The following is a 16974-nucleotide window of genomic DNA, read 5'->3' on the forward strand; positions in this document are numbered from 1 at the left end:
TTTAGTGTACAAGCCGTGATGAATTAACCCAATGAGTCGGTGTAACTGGATGGGAGCTAAAATTGTCAGTTGCTCCTTAGCAGCAGACTACATGCTGTTCCTTTGTCGCCATTCACTGTGATACTGTATAAGGGTTTGGCTACATGGCGAGCTGTTGTGCCCAAGGATCGCAGTGTTAGGATAGAAATACATGGGGTTGCAGCATAGCCAAACCTAAAGGGTTTTACTACTTGGAGTCTGAGTAGGACCCATACGGGGTAGAAGTCATGCTCCCTCCCCCCCCCCCCTTCAGGCTGGCACTAGACATAACACAGTGTAGCAGTTATTTGTGGTGTATTCCTTTAAGTGTCATTGTGACGTTGATCAGGTGTGTCCCTTGGTACCTCCACATTCACACGGCGTATTTTTTTCTCTGCATACGGTCAGCACCCATACATTTCAATGGGTCCACAAAAAAAAGCAGACCGCACACTGTGTACTGTCCGCATCCGTATGTCCGTTCCTCATCTCCGCAAAAAATATAGAACATGTCCTATTCTTGCCTGTTTTGCATTAAAAAAAAATTGTATTGTTATAACTAGGGATGAGCGAATCGACTTCGGATGAAACATCCGAAGTTGATTCGCATAAAACTTTGTTCCAAAAAAACCTTTCCCGAACTCTGGTTATGTTCCAACTTGGAACCGAACCCGAGTTCGGAAAATGGTTTTATGCAAATCGACTTTGGATGTTTCATCCGAAGTCTATTCGCTCATCCCTAGTTATAATGGATCTGCAAAAAAAAACAAAAACAGATGCAACACTGACGTCATCCATATTTTTTGCGCACCGTAAAATACATATGGTCATGTGAATGCACCCTTAGGCTCATGCATATGAACTTATTTTCTTTCCGTGTGCGTTTTTTTATTTGTTTGTTTTTTTGTTTTTTGCGGACCGTATGCGGAACCGTTTACTCAAATGGGTCTGCAAAAAAAAATTAAACGGAAGTTACTCCGTGTGCTTTCTGTTTCTGTATGTCCATATTTCCGTTCCGCAAAAACATAGATTATTTTTGTAAAATATTTGGACAATTGTATAACGTGCTGTTAGACTGCTGCTTCTACAGCATGGAAACAGCATGCAGCAGTTAGACCCCATTCACACAACCATAGTTTTGGTCTGCATCCGATCCGCCTTTTTTTGCGGAACACATGCGGACCCGTTCATTTCAATGGGACTTCAAAAAAACGCGGACAGCATTCACCGGCTCTGCAAAAAAGATAGAGCATGTCACACAGACGCCATCCATATTTTATGCACCCTTAGACATCATAGACTCCCCTTACAGTGTGTGATATATTATTTATTTTTTATTTTCACCAGACATACACCAAAATGGAATCTATGGAAGACAGCTTCCCCCGTGGAGGCGTACAGAAGAAATCAGATAGAGCTGGCGTTCCGAAGAGACCTCGAGAAGATGACAACCTCTTTTCTGTATGTCACTGAATTTTGTTATGTTTATATGTTTGAATAGAAATATTATGTTAGAGGGATTGTCTAAGGGTGCACTTTTGGGAGGATGGGTGGTTTAGCAATCCCCCCTCGTTAACAGACTTGGGCTACTTTCACACTCGCGTTTGGTGCGACCGTCTGCATCAGTTCAGAACGGATCCGTTTGTATTACCTTTAACATAGCCAAGACGGATCCGTCTTGAACACCATTGAAAGTCAATCGGGGACGGATCCCTTTTCTATTGTGCCAGATTGTGTCAGTGAAAACGGATTCGTCCCCATTGATTTACGTTTTGTGTCAGGACGGATCCGTTTGGCTCAGTTTCGTCAGACGGACAACAAAACGCTGCAGGCAGCCTCCAAAGCGGAATGGAGACGGAACGGAGCCAAACTGAAGCATTCTGAGCGGATCCTTTTCCATTCAGAATGCATTAGAATGCAAACTGATCCGTTTTGGACCGCTTGTGAGAGCCCTGAACGGATCTCGCAAACGGAAACCAAAACGCCAGTGTGAAAGTAGCCTAACAAAGAAAAGCACACTTACCTGCTTCCCAGCACCGGCTCCTTTACCACTCCGCTGGGCTCTCTGGTTGTATACTTCATGTTTGACATTGCTGTAGCCAATCTCTGACCGCAGCGGTGACTTGCTCTCCTTGTGTCACCATTTGTCATGATGGAAGGGGAGCAGGTCACTGCTACAGCCAGCAATTGAGCAGCAGCAGCGTCACACAGGAAGTTTACAGGCAGGGAGCAAAGGAGCCTGCGCAGGGATCAGGTAAGTATGCTTCTCTTAGCAGGCGTTCCTCCAAAAGGTGCACTACCCGTTTAAGGCGTTGTTTCTAGTTGTTATACTTGTGTTGTGTACCTTGTAGTAATGAAAGAAACACTAACTACAGAAAATGCACAGACTTGGGCAACATTCACATGACCATATGTGTTTTGCGGTCCTCAAAAAAAACAGGTGTCTGCTGTGTACCAATGCCTAGCCTTATCCACAAAACGGACCATATATGGAACCATTTATTTCAATGGGTCCACAAAAAAAAACAGAAGGTGCTCCGCGTGCATTCCATTTCCGTTCCGCAAAAAAATAGAACATGTCCTTTTATTGTCCGCATTACGGACAAGGATAGGACTGTTCTATTAGGGGCCAGCTGTTCCATTCCGCAAAATACGGAATGCACACGGACGTCATCTATATTTTTTGGTGAATCTGATTTTTTGCCGGCCGCAAAATACATACGGTCGTGTGCATGTGGCCTTATAAAGAGATTTTCTGTGTCCCAGGAGACCAGCCGTGTCTCTGCTCCTAACTGTCATGTGTCTGGTTGTAAAGGCTCATTCAGGGTTTGTTCACACAGTGTCTCTTTTTTCACTTGGATGTCAGTGTGCATTCCAGAAACCATAGTCTATTCACATTCTGTGGTTTCCAATGGGAGTCTGCGTTGTATTGGATGAATATTCAGGTTGTACTCTCTTATGCAATGATTGGGGCGTCCGCCCCACCCAGGGGTCGTGATTAGTTCCATTTAGCCGGCCGCAGATCGTGGGTGTCCTACGGCCGCACAAGAGCCGGAGGCTACAAGCTGAACACACTGCATCCGCCCCTGATGAAAGGCTGAGTTAAAGTATCAGCCAGGAAACGCGTCGAGCTTTAGATGCAGTTCAAGTAGTAACAGCTACAGCACCTTATGTAGCCATTCAGGCATTAGATGTTTCATGGAAGGGATCCCAGTATATTGAGTTCCCAGTGTCTTTACAGGCGTGAACATAGAATTTGGATATGGCTGCAATGGAGCTAGGACACAGGGCTGGACTACATTGAGACAGCCATAGATTTTATATAGACCGCATATTGGGATCCTATATATCTCTGTATAGGTGGAGTGGTATACAAAGTAAATCTCCACCATAGAGACAATACAGAAGGAAGGGAGGTTCGACTCGTGAAACGGCGACTTCGCCTCTTTTGTGCTAACAGATTGCATGGCACAGATTAGTGGTAGACAGATTACATTGGAGGTGCAAGAGATATTACGTTTCAATATTGCACCCCTGTATATCTGATGACCAGCCTGAAAAGTATGTGTGTGAACTAGCACTCAGTTTTAATAGTTATTACAAAAAAAAGTAGTTTTTAGCGATATTCAATCAGGCAGTTAACTGTATCGTATCCCATATCGCCAATCTTGGTAGTGTTTAGTTATCCCACTGCCCAGCTTTCCTAGATCTGTGAATAGCCAGGTACAGATATATTGTTTGCTCTTGTATCTTTGCATAAGACTAGCGTTTTCCATGTGCCCCCTGGGGACCCCAGAGTTGTCATGTCTGACTGGATGACTCTGGGACTAGTAATGGTGTAAGGATCCGACTTGGGGTACTTACACACTTGCGGCAGAGGATTCCGGCAGGCAGTAACTGATTCCGTCGCCGGAACTGCCTGACGGATCCATCAAAACGTATGAAAACCTATGGCATTTGTCAGACGGATCAGGATCCTTATCCGTATAACAAATGCATTGAAATGCCGGATCCGTCTCTCCGGTGTCATCTGGAAAAACGGATCCGGCATTTATTTTTTTTGACATTTTTTGCGGTCTGAGCATGCGCAGATCGCAAAAAACGGATCTGTTTTGCCGGAACACTCAGGGCTGGATCCGGCATTAATGCATGTCGATGGGGAAAAAAATGCTGATTTGGGTAAGTGTTCTGGAATTTTGGACTGAGATAAAACCGCAGCATGCTGCGGTATTATCTCCGTCCTGAAAAGGCAAAATGACTGAACTGAAGACATCCTGATGCATCCTGAACGGATTGCTCTCCATTCAGAATGCAAGGGGATAAAACTGATCAGTTCTCTTCCGGTATTGAGCCCCTAGGACGGAACTCAACACCGGAAAAGAATAACGCAAGTGTCAAAGGGCCCTAACACCGCAAAACTTTTGTCACAATTCAGCTACCACAATGTGCTGGTATAAAATGATTGTTCTGTATGTATTTGTGCATTTGTAATCATTGCTACTTTAGTTATTTGCAGCACAAATTTGACATTAATTATGCTTCCATCTAGACACATGAAGATGTAGACGAAGTGAAGAAGAAAAAGACGAAAGTATTAAGTGAGAAACCAAAGACTTTAAAGCCCCAGAAGAGTGCTGCAGTAAAAGACGAGGGCATAGAGCTACTGAATTACAAGGTCGGTGGGCAGTGATGCTGTTAACAATAGTCTGACCCCATTGTTTTCCTGCATTGTGCCGAAATGATGAATCTACTGGACGCTACCATTCCTCATGTATAGTGTGTCTGACAGTACACACCTGTACATTGCACGGGCGCCCTCTGTTTCTAAGGGGAAGTTATCAATGTATTCATATATTTCCAGGAGGAACAAAGAGAGGAATTGTGCTTTCCAAGAGCCTTAACTTTTATTTCTAACTTTAAATTTTTTATTTTTTTTTGCTTTGGAATCGCCGTATGAGGGCTTGTTTTTTTTTTGTGTTTTTTTGCAGGGCAAGTTGCATATTTTACATATTTTAATGCTAGCATTTAATGTCCTATGTAATGTATTGTGAAACTGAAAAAAAATGTGGTGTGTAATAGGCAAAATAAGAAACTTGATTCAGCCATTGCTTTTTAGGTTTTGTTTTTACAGTGTTCGTTATAACTTTATTATGTATGATAACTCTGACCAGATGAAGCCCAATTTTTATTGTTCTAGTTTGGGGTCTGTTTTTATTTATGTTTTGTGGGTGAGCTTCAGTTTTTGTTGGTTCTATCTTGGGGTTCTGTTTTTTTTTTTTTGTTTTATTTATTTATTTTCCAGCGGCACTTTGTCCTGTGTGTGTGTGTGTGTGTGTGTGTGTGTTTTTTTTTTTTTTTTTTTTTTTTTAAACTTTAAAGGGAACCTGTCATCAACTCACAGAAAACTCAGATTTTAGTGGTGTGTTATTCATGAGCTAAACATACGAGGTTGCTGTGACCCAGGAGTATCACCTACCTGAGAAGAGTCACGGTTATTCATGAGTTCCTGCCCACCTGCTGACTTCTGGCACTTCTCTCCTAGAGAGAAAACTAAGGAGAAGACGGTCATGGGTAGGTGGCTGGGGAGAGCAGGAGCCCATAATAACCATGACTGTTTTCCAGGCCCGGGCTGTAATGATTATGATGCTGGTTCTTGTTGGTCACTTCCTTTTAATTCAGGCCCGGACTCGCCTCTGAAAACAGCATGTCTGTCACTACTTTATGCTGCCCCCAATGAGAGAAGTGCAAAGTTTATAACTATTTCCTTTTAATGCTTTTAAAACTTTTCTGAAAGTCTCTTTATGGGGCATTTTAGTGTGTTTTAATTTTACTCTCCTCCTGTTACGCTCTGTCAGAAGCATGGTGTGATAGGAGTCATAACCTGTCAGGTCTAGAGGCCTTCGCTAGGTCCCTGGCTGCCTCGACAACTTCTCTGCACCCCATGATTGCATCACAGGGACCGGGGCAGCCCGCTTGCTTCTTTCTGACCTCTCAGATGTTGCAGTTCCAATTGATCGTGGTATCTGAGGGGTTAAATGGCAGGGATCAGAGATGTCTCCGGCTGCAGCGGGCATCGCCCGCCTATTATGGAGCGAGCTCAGCTCCATACACTCCGCGCGCTTCTGTGACCTGTACATCCAGGTGTGCCCGGAGGTTACTGGTGAGATTATGACCTCTTATTATAGAATTGCTACTGAAGATTATATCTGCTATTGAGTTCATTGTACCCTAAAATCTTAAGAAACGTCATTACTTGGCTATGGTCAGGTTTGTACACATACCGGTATATGCTATTATTGTCTGTTACTGACATTGGCTTCTCTTTCTATTGGCAGAGCCTTCAGAATGGCATGTTGTTCCTGGGTTGTGTGAAAGAAGCAAAAGACTTTGAGTTGGCGGTAAACTTGCCTTACGGTTTCACCGGCTACGTCCAGGCAACTAATGTTTGTGAGGCCTACACCAGATTGCTTAATGAGCAGGTTGAAAAAGATGAACCACTGGAGGTAAGGACTTGTGCTTGCTTTATGGGACTGCCTCATTTATTGCTGGCTTCTATGGCTCTGGGGCTGCTGCTTCTACCATGGGTAAGAGCCAAGCTCCACAGATTTCGGAGGTGAAGGCTTCTCCCGTGGAATGGCAGTTTGGTAGTCGCTGATCTGCAATAACATTACAACTAAACCTAAAAGTCTTCTACATTAAAGTATGGATGAAACTTTTTTTCCCTGTGCATCCGACAGATTCTTAATCAGAGTGAGATCCAAATCGGCACCTTGTAGTGTTCATCATGTTCCTCGAGTCCTTCCTGGACGATTTATGCAATGTGCAGGGTTCGTTGTTCTGCTAAGAGGCCACTGCGCAGTTTACTGACACCTTTATCATAGCCTGCATGAACTTTTTCATCAATTTATGCTCCAGTAGCTGTTCTGTGGGATCGGGACTGACGGCCTAGTCTTTGCTCTCCACACACGTCGGTGAGCCTTGGCTGCCCATGTCCCTATTACTGGTCTTACTTGGACCAACCACTGCATACTGGGAATACCCCACAAGACCTGCTGCTTTGGAGATGGCCTAACCCAGTTTTGTCTAGCCATTGTGATGTGGCCCTTATTGCTCAGATCCAGACACTTCCCAATTAACCCTGAATAACTTGAAGAGCTGACAATTCTCTCGCTGTCTGGTAGATCTCACCGCTTGGCACAGGTGCCATCGTTATGAGATGATCAAATCCGTGGTAAGCACTTCAGCTGTCAACAGTTTTAAAGGGCATCTGTCAGCAGATCTGTACCTATGACACTGGCTGACCTGTTATACGTGCACTTGGCAGCTGAAGGCATCTGTTGGCCCCATGTTCATATGTGCCCGCATTGCTGAAAAAACTGATTATTTAGTATAGGCAAATGAGCCTCTAGGAGCAACAGGGGCAATGTCATTACTCCTAGAGGCTCTGCTCTCTCCGCAACTGCCACAAACTCTGCATTTTTGACAGGGTCAAGCGTTATGTTTTCTCTGCCTGGCCCTGTCAATCAAAGTGGAGAGGGCAGGACAGTTGCAGAGAGAGCTGAGCCTCTAGGTGTAATGGCAGCGCCCCTGTTGCTCCTAGAGGCTGTGCTCTCTCTCCAGCGCCCTCTCCACTTTAACAGGATCAGGCAGTGTAAAAGTGATCACCCCCTGACTCCTCCTAAAGTCTCACAGCGCGCTTCAGAATCTGCGGCAGGTGCAGGACAGGGAAGAGGCTTCCCTTACAGAAGAGAACGCCCCAGCTGCTCCTAGAAGCCCATTTGCACATATAAAAACTTAATTTTGATATTGTGGCTGATCAGTGTAGATTATAATGCAATAACGTCTCTTGGGAACATTTTTTGTTTTATTGATGCCCCATCAGGACAAAGTGCAAGTGGGCTTTATAAGGCCCCCCCCCCTCTATATAAGCTGAGCAAAGAGGTGAAAAGTTTGGATCTTGCTCTTGAAAACTCTGCATAGCTGTATGACATGGTGGCTGCAGGGAAAAATGCGTATGAATTGACATCTTCCCAGAAGACAATGGAGCTGTCCCACTAAATGGAGTGGTCATAATGCACCTTAGCAGCTGTACATCCCATCCGAGAAGCAGTGACCCGCTGCATACACTGGACTTTGTCTGACTTGTCTCTTTATGTTGTAGGCTCTGTCACCGCTCTCGGTCCTGTACTCACCAGGGATGCTGGTTAGATGCGTGGTTAGTAGCCTGGAGACCACGTCTGGTGGCTACCACAGCATCAAATTGTCTCTGAACCCCAAACTGGTCAATGCAGATCTCATGTCGGCGTCTCTGCAAATGGGCATGGTACGTCTCTTCAACATATCCATCTTGTTGTTAGTCTTACTATCCGCCACCTCCTCCATCAGTTTATAAAGCTGAAACTGGCCGGGTGTAGGAGGCACCTTTTTGGCATGTTTCTACGTCTGTCTCTGCTTATTGTAGTGACACATTTATCTCTTCTCTTCTCAGTTTCTCTGCGGCTGTGTGTCCAGCATTGAAGATCACGGATATCTCATAGATGTAGGGATTGGAGGAACTAAAGCTTTCTTGCCTCGTCAGAAGGCCCAAGTGTACCTAAATCAGACAAGTACAGGTGAGGGCGAAGTCTATGTATGAAATCGTTCCCGCTCTCAGCAACTTGTAGGCCACCATATTATCTGATGCAGTCATTGGGGGAGATTTATCAAAGACCGGCCTTTATGGATATCTGCTTTACTGCCGGAGGATTTGCCTAATTTATGGCGAGGCTCGGCCCTCATCATAAATTGGGCAAATCCTTTGACAGTGTGTGCTCGCAAAAACTGAAAAAATGCAGTACAAAAGTGAGCTCGGAGCTGCCGAAGATCTATGCCTTCGTTTAGGCCATAAAACTGGTATAAATGTGCGGCCTCCCTGCGCCATACCACTTTGAGATAAAGTGGTGAGGGCGGCGTAGAAATGCCAGTTGCATCTAAATGTAGTTGCCGTGGTGTTTAAAAAGTCACAAATGTGGGGTTTGTCATAGGGAAATTATAAATCTCCTCCTTAGGCCCCTTGCAGACGAGCGATACGGATTCGGTCTGGATGCGTTCAGTTAAAAATGCACAATTTCGCAAGCAAGTTCATTCACTTTTGCGTTCAGTTTTTATTGCGCGGGTGCAATGCGCGTTGATGCATTTTTACTGAAGGTATACAAGCAACATCTTTTAGCAACCATCTGTGAAAAACGCATCGCATCTGCACTTGCTTGGGACTGCGTGAAAATCGCATCCGCATTCACTTTTATAGGGCCAGGGCTGCGTGAAAAATGCAGAATATAGAACATGCTGCGATTTTCACGCAATGCACAAGTGATGCGTGAAAACCAATGCTCGTACACACAGACCTATTGAAACGAATGGGTCTCAGTGCGTTTGCATCACGCATTGCACCTGCGCGGAATACTCGCTCGTGTGAAAGAGGCCTTAGTCTTTTTAGAATTAGAATTTAATATTTTAACAAATAACACTAATCATTAGTGTGGTTATGAAGTAGTGTACCCCAAAATGGTGGTAAGTACTAACTTGTCCCGCAAAAAACAAGCCCTCATACGACTACATCAATGGGGAATAAAAAAGTTAAGGTTCTTGGAATGTGACGAGGAAAAAAGAAAAATTATTGCATGGTCACTAATGCCCAAAACAGGAGAGTCACCAATGGGTTAAACTGCACATTAAAGGGGCGGTCTCACTTCAGCGAATGGTATTTACCACATAGAGAAAGTTAATACAAGGCACTTAATAATGTATTGTGATTTTCCATATTGTTTCCTTTTTCTGGCTTGATTCATTTTTCCATCACATTATACACTACTCATATCTAGGGGATACGACCATCCTGCAATCCAGCAGCGGTGGCCGTGCTTGCACACTATAGGAAAAAGTGCTGTTCTCTCTGGTGGCCAGGACCGTAGGAGTGTGCATAGACTGACGCCTTTTGCTATAGTGTGCAAGCACGACTCACCACTGATGGATTGCTGGATATGAGCAGTGTATAATGTGATGGAAAAATGACTCCAGCCAGCAAAGGAAGCAATATGGACAATCACAATACATTAGTAAGTGCCTTGTATTAACTTTCTCTACATGATAAAAGCCGTTTAATGCAGCGAGGCAACCCCCTTAATGTGAGAGAGGTTGAGTTGAATGTCCCATTTATAGTATATTACCTTGTGCTTTCTCATGGTCATGTTGTTTTGTTTTCAGCTGCATCTCTGCGGGTCGGTCAGTATTTAAACTGTGTGATTGATGAAGTAAAGAACGATGGCCGAATTATACGCCTGTCCATCACGCAGTCTGATGTGGCAGCAGCTATTGCCACGGAGGAGCAGAAGTGGACCCTGAATAATCTTCTGCCAGGTCTGGTGGTAAAAGCTCAGATTCAGAAGGTATGGTTTCCACAAGCTCCATATACTGCTTCAGGTTGGTACTTAGTGACCCTCCCTAATCATTTATTTCTTTTTCCCCTAATTCTTGTAGATCCTAACTGACCGAGTCATCTTATCCTTCCTGTCATCCTACACTGGGGTTGTGGATTTCTTGCACTTGGAGTCCAAGAAAGTCAGTTCTTACAAGGAAGATCAGACAGTATGTATCCAGAGCTGTAGATCATTAACTGCGTATGTTAAATCTTTGGAATTAGTTGAGATTGAAGGGGGAAAAAAAAACTTATTAAAGGGGTTTTAAGTCTTCTCCAGCTTTTCTTAAAGGGTTTCTACCACCAGAAATACCGTTATGTAGCTGACTGATATAGCGATGCGCTGATGTCAGCACTACATAACAGTATGTTTCTAACATATTAGTCCCTGCAGCCGTTTTTGTTAAAAAAGCACTTTTATTATATGCTAATGAGCCTCTAGGTGCTATGTGGGCGTAAAATCAGCACCTAGAGGCTCCGTCAACTCACCCATTATCCCGCCCAGGTCCAGTGTTGTGCCTGCCCCGCTCCTCTTGATTAATGGCACGGTCCGCCGCATCGCTGCCGAAACCCCTCGCCTGCGCCGTTCACTTCTGTCTTTGGCGCAGTGAGTGAATGATGCGATCCTGGTGCCGGATTCTTCACTGCACCTGCGCCGACTACGTCGGTGAGGAAGCCGGCATCAGGAGAGCGGCCTTCACTCACTGCGCCGAAGACAGAAGTGAACGGCGCAGGCGCGGGATTTTGGCAGCGATGCGGCGGACCGTGCCATCAATCAAGAGGGGTGGGCACAACACTGGACCTGGGCGGGATAATGGGTGAGTGGACAGAGCCTCTAGGTGCTGTTTTACGCCCACATAGCACCTAGAGGCTCATTAGCATATAATAAAAGTGCTTTTTTAACAAAAACGACTGCAGGGCCTAACGTTAGAAACATACTGTTATGTAATGCTGACATCAGCGCATCGCTATATCAGTCAGCTACATAACAGTATTTCTGGTGGTGGAAACCCTATGTTCATCAGTCACATGGCCTAGGTGCTGCTCAGCCCCATTGGAGCAAATCGGCGGTGGCTCGCGTGTCGGACTCTCACCGGTCAGATACTGATGACATCTTCCAGAGTATAGGTCATCATTTAAAAAAAAAAAAAAAAACTCGTGGAAAACCCCTTTAAAGCAGAGGTCTCCCACCTTTGGCTCTCCAGCTGTTGCAAAACTACAACACTCGGCATGTTTCATCCGAAGTCGATTCGCTCATCCCTAGTTATGGCTTCTATTTTGGGTGCTCCTTGGATCTGTGTCATGCACCTCCCTATTATCCCCTTCATCAGGCATAATGTACTGTAACAGTTTTTTTATTTGGGGGTGTTTTCTTGATGATGACATCACACATTCCAACAAATTCCAGTTTGACCAAAACCAGGTTTGATATAGTTTACTTGCCCTTCAAGACCCACTTGCACATGTCAGGAGAGCTGACTGATCCTCTTTAATAAGATTTTGCTAGGATTACATGAAAACTGAGGTTACTGCCTGCTGTTAAAGGGGTGGTCGGAGGTTAGCATATCCTGGGTGAGATGACGGGGTTGGTGTAGAAGTATTATTTGCCTGTTGGATTGTCTGTCTCTCCAGTGCCTCCCCGACAGTCATTGCTTACAGGCCTGACGTCACATAGAGGGCACTTGACCACTGCAGCCAATCGCTGACCTCAACAGTGTAACTTTGAGGATATTGCTTGGCTTGCAGCATTCATTTGTTTTCGATGCGACGTCATCACCGCAGCCCTGTAGACAAAGACTGTCAGGGAGGACCAAAACACAAATCGGCAGGTAAGTACTTCTGTTGTATTGTATTGTTCTCTTGAACCGTCCCTTGCCTGTGCTCCATATATGTGTATAGGTATATTATATCTCTGACAACCCCTTTAAGTCTTTCTAATGACAGAATATATGATTTTCTTTCCTCCAGGTGAAAGCCTGTATCTTATGGATTGACAGATCTTCCAAGACCATCAGACTGACCCTCCACAAGTGCTTCTTGCAGCCCGGGGGCTCTGTGAAGCAGCTGAGCAGTGACTGGATCGGTACTTTATACGAGAGCTGCACCGTGAAATCATTGCATAAGAGTGCGGGCGCTGTCTTTCAGATAGATGGAAAAGAACTTGGTTTTGCATTTGTAAGTTATGAGCAGTAACTGGTCTAACAGTCAGTTGGCTTTTACTGGTGGGGGCAGAGATGCAAATTAAAGGGGTATTGTTAGCGGAAGCATTTATGAAGTATCCTTAGACTATGCCATGAATGTCTCATGTTTGCGGGTCACAATAATTGGGACTGTGGGGGATCCTTGACTAACGTTTGCTGATTAAAAACTGCCTCCAGTGACCGCTTGTTGCAATGACTTCAGTGGAGAGATGGCATTTATGTCACGCACTCTCCATTAATTTCTATGGAAGTGATGGAGCCAAACACTAATGCGCACATCTCTCCTCTGAAGCCAGGGCCTCTATGCAGTGGAAAACGAGGGTCGGAAGACCCCCACCAAAACGTATTTATGGACAGTGGAGCTAACAGAGCCAGCAGCTTTTTGCCCATAGTGAAGGTGTCCACCCCATAGTTATATAGACTGTTCCTGCAACCCTCTAATATGACCCCAATACCTGTACAGGAAATTGGGCAACCCTCTTTATAGGCATTGCTCTTAATGTTATAAGCCACTTTAGAATCTGTTATTATCTGTGCTCAAATAAGGCCCCATTCACACGTCCGCATGTCTGTTCCGCATTTTGTGGAATGGAATTGCAGACCCATTCATTTCTATGGGGCCGCACAATGTGCTGCCTGCACTTCCGGGTCCGCAATTCCTTTCCCGAAAAAAAAATAGAACATGTCCTATTCTAGTCCGCAATTGCGGTCAAGAATAGGCATTTTCTATAAAGTGCCGGCGATGTGCGGTCCGCAAAATGCGAAACGCACATTGCCAGTGTCCGTGTTTTGTGGATCTGCAAAACACACACAGATGTCTGAATGGAGCCTAAGGCCCCTTTCACACAGATGCGATGCGTGAGGTGAACGCATTGCACCCGCACTGAATACCGACCCATTCATTTCTATGGGGCTGTTCACATGAGCGGTGATTCTTACGCATCACTTGTGCGTTGCGTGAAAATCGCAGCATGCTCTATATTCTGTGTTTTTCACGCAATGCAGGCCCCATAGAAGTGAATGGGGCCGTGAAAATCTCAAGCAAGTGTGGATGCGGTGCGATTTTCACGCATGGTTGCTAGGTGACAGTCTATTCACTGTATTATTTTCCCTTATAACATGGTTATAAGGGAAAATAATAGCATTCTGAATACAGAATGCTTAGTAGGTGATCAATTGAGGGTTTAAAAAAAATAAAAAAAATTAACTCACCTTCTCCTCTTGTTCGCGTAGTTCCCGGTCTCTTCTTAAAAGATGAAAATACCGGCTAGGACCTGTGGTGACGTCAGATCACATGGTACATCACCACGGTGATGGGCCATGTGATTGGAGCATGTGATCTGACATCACCAAAGGTCCTTTAGCCCACAGCTCATCATTAAAGAAGTAAAGAAGAGACCGGGAACTACGCGAACAAGAGAAGGTGAGTTAATTTTTTTTAGTTTATTTTTAACCCTCAATTGATCACCTACTAAGCATTCTGTATTCAGAATGCTATTATTTTCTCTTATAACCATGTTATAAGGGAAAATAATAACATCTACACAACACCGAACCCAAACCTGAACTTCTGTGAAGAAGTTCGGGTTTGGGTACCAAACATGCGTGATTTTTCTCACGCGAGTGCAAAACGCATTACAATGTTTTGCACTCGCACGGAAAAATCGCGGGTGTTCCCGCAACGCACCCGCACATTTTCCCGCAACGCCCGTGTGAAAGAGGCCTAAGAGTTTCCCTGCTACCGAGATGATTAAAGGGGTTTTCCGGGACTTTGATAATGTTCTCAGGATCGTCGTGGGTCCAACTTCCGGCACCCCTACCGATCAGCAGCATGAAGAGGCTTAGGCCTACTCCTAGGCAAGTGACATCACTGTGAATGGGGCTGAGCTGCGATACCAAGCACTGCCGCTGTCCAGTGTACAGCGCCGTGCTTGGTAAGTTGTGAAGAAACCACAGCGATCACCGGAGCTCCAGTGAGCAGAGCAGCCGCCAGCTCCGCCATTCTGATATTGATGACCTATCCTGAGGGTAGGTCATCAATCTCAAATTCCTGGATAACCCATTGAATGCCTGGTGTCTTTCATGTAAAATTGCATACCATCCTTATCTTACCTATTATCGTAGTGTGTGTTTCTGTCTTGCAGAAGAAAAACCTTGGTTTTTCAAAGTCAAAACCTCTGAATACGTTCAAGGAAGGAACAGTCCATAAGGGGCGAGTTGTGGGCTTTAGCCCTATGGATGAGATACTTCTGCTGTCTTTCAAAGCGTAAGATATTTGCTTTCCTCGGATGTCCTGTTTCCAATAATTAGTGTTGGCCTTAGGGTTCATGCACACGACCATATGCATTTTCCAGTCTGCAAAAAAACCAAAAACGTATGACATCCGTGTTAGTCATTTTTTGGGCTGATCCATTGTAACAATCCCTGTCCTTGTCCACAAACCGGACAAGAATAGGACATGAGTTGTGGACATACGGATACAGAATGCACATGGAGTCATTCACGTATTTTTGCGGCCCCGTTAAAATGAATGGTTTCCCCTACAGGCCGCAAAAGCAAGAAAAATAAAACGGAACAGACAAAAAATAAGTTTGTGTGCAATGAGACCTTAGGTTACGTCAGCCCTTAACACTGGATCAGATCGATCTGACAATAATGTAAGTTATGTCCTGTTCACAGAACCAAGGCAGCACCGAGCACCAAAGCAATCGGTTTGGGAATTAGCAAATTATCTTCCAGCACAATAAATCTGGTGCAAGTCTAGACAGCCTGTCTAAGGCGACACCATCTTTAGGATTAGTAGATCTGGGTAACCTGCTATGTACCAAGTAAAAGCCTACTCAGCAATACTGACCTATACTATAATATGTGCAGTGTTCTTATCTGGATCATGGGCACTGTTGCAGATTTTGTCATTTTTGATGTTAAAGGGGTTATCCAACCCCTGAAATGCCCCATATGCCCGGGCCCCTTACACATCTCTCCGCATCTCCCTGTAGTGCGGATGAAAACATCTGGGGTAGGCGGTGACGGAAACGAGCCTTCCTAGCATTGCGGGTGACACTAGGGAGGCTCGTTCTCGTCACCGCCTGCTATTGGCTGCCCCAGATGTTTTCATCCGCGTGTCAGGAAGATGCAGCGGCGGCCGTGCGGGCTTCAGAAGTGACTCGGGTCCTGGGGAGTGCGCTAAGTACAATGTGTGTGTCCCGGGGCCCGGGCATTTCAGGGGTTGGATAGCCCCTTTGAAAACTGCACTGAATTCACCTCGTTATAAGCCGGTGTGGACTGTCGGGTGCTGAGGGATCAGTTATAAACTCAACATCGCCTTTGTAGTGTCTTGGTCGTATTTGATGTGTTTCGTCGTTCTTCACGTCGTCCTCTTACATCGCATTTTTGTTCTTTCAGAGATGTTATTGGTAACTTTTATTTGAGGCTTGAAGATGTGCAGGTTGGACACATTCTGGAGGTGAGTGTAAACCCAATGCTTGTTGATTCTCTGGAATATGCTGTATGTGAATTTGATGTTAGTTTGGCTTCGTTTCTGAAATAAAAGGGTGTCCTGAGATATTTGAATCGCCCTGTACACAGAAACGAAGGGGGAAATGAAATATCTGAATACCCCAGCATGTAATGGGTGAGGGGGCGGCCTATCTTTTAGGCTATGTCAGGAAAATAGCTCCCATTTTGGAACGAGGGCAAATTTTTCCATTGGGAAGGGTGTCATGAAGCATCTCGAAGAAGACCAGAATTTTCTTAGAAATCGATTGCCGCAATCGGATTTACAATATCTCTTGACAGGCCTCTTGCACCTCAAGGACTTTATGACCTGGTCAGAGATTTACTGGCATGTATAGAACCGAAGGGTGATTAGTGGGCACTACTGGAGGTGGGCAGTACTCCCAAGGGCTTGTGTGCTTTCTTTTGTACGTCCTGCTGCCTCTGCAATGATGTGTCCCATTCTTTACACTGCAGTACAATGCTGTAATCCCTGAGCCAATAGATGAGCACTGTTTGAGTTGAATTGTAACAGGTGTATAAAAAGTTATCTCTTTATTTAATTAATATTTCTTTTTTCTTTTCCAGGGTACTGTAAATAGTCTAACACCGGTAGGAATGGTAGTGGATATCACCAAGCGCCTTAATGGCCTTGTACCTACGCTTCACCTAGCCGATGTCACCCTGCACCAACCAGAGAAGAAATACACTCCTGGGAGCAAGATCAAGTGCAGGGTGAGGAAATGGGCTTTCGAGGGGGTTAAAGGGGTTTTCCGGTTTGCATCAGAGCCGGTCACGTTGAACATG

At 45.0% G+C, this 16974-nt stretch overlaps 1 protein-coding gene across 2 annotated transcripts in view; it reads left to right on the forward strand.

Moving 5' to 3' along the window:
• PDCD11 (programmed cell death 11) overlaps positions 1 to 16974 on the forward strand; it is a 70224-nt gene that overhangs the window by 5672 nt on the left and 47578 nt on the right. For both annotated transcript variants that reach the window (XM_040438949.1, XM_040438950.1), the window contains exons 2-12: positions 1366 to 1479; positions 4568 to 4693; positions 6354 to 6521; positions 8180 to 8341; positions 8507 to 8630; positions 10261 to 10442; positions 10534 to 10641; positions 12440 to 12646; positions 14817 to 14938; positions 16078 to 16138; positions 16756 to 16902. In XM_040438949.1, the coding sequence (XP_040294883.1) occupies positions 1378 to 1479; positions 4568 to 4693; positions 6354 to 6521; positions 8180 to 8341; positions 8507 to 8630; positions 10261 to 10442; positions 10534 to 10641; positions 12440 to 12646; positions 14817 to 14938; positions 16078 to 16138; positions 16756 to 16902 (1509 nt within the window). In that variant the 5' untranslated portion in view covers positions 1366 to 1377. The remainder of the gene's footprint in view (positions 1 to 1365; positions 1480 to 4567; positions 4694 to 6353; positions 6522 to 8179; positions 8342 to 8506; positions 8631 to 10260; positions 10443 to 10533; positions 10642 to 12439; positions 12647 to 14816; positions 14939 to 16077; positions 16139 to 16755; positions 16903 to 16974) is intronic.

This window comes from Bufo bufo, chromosome 6 (assembly GCF_905171765.1).
Source record: "Bufo bufo chromosome 6, aBufBuf1.1, whole genome shotgun sequence".
NCBI lineage: Eukaryota > Metazoa > Chordata > Amphibia > Anura > Bufonidae > Bufo > Bufo bufo.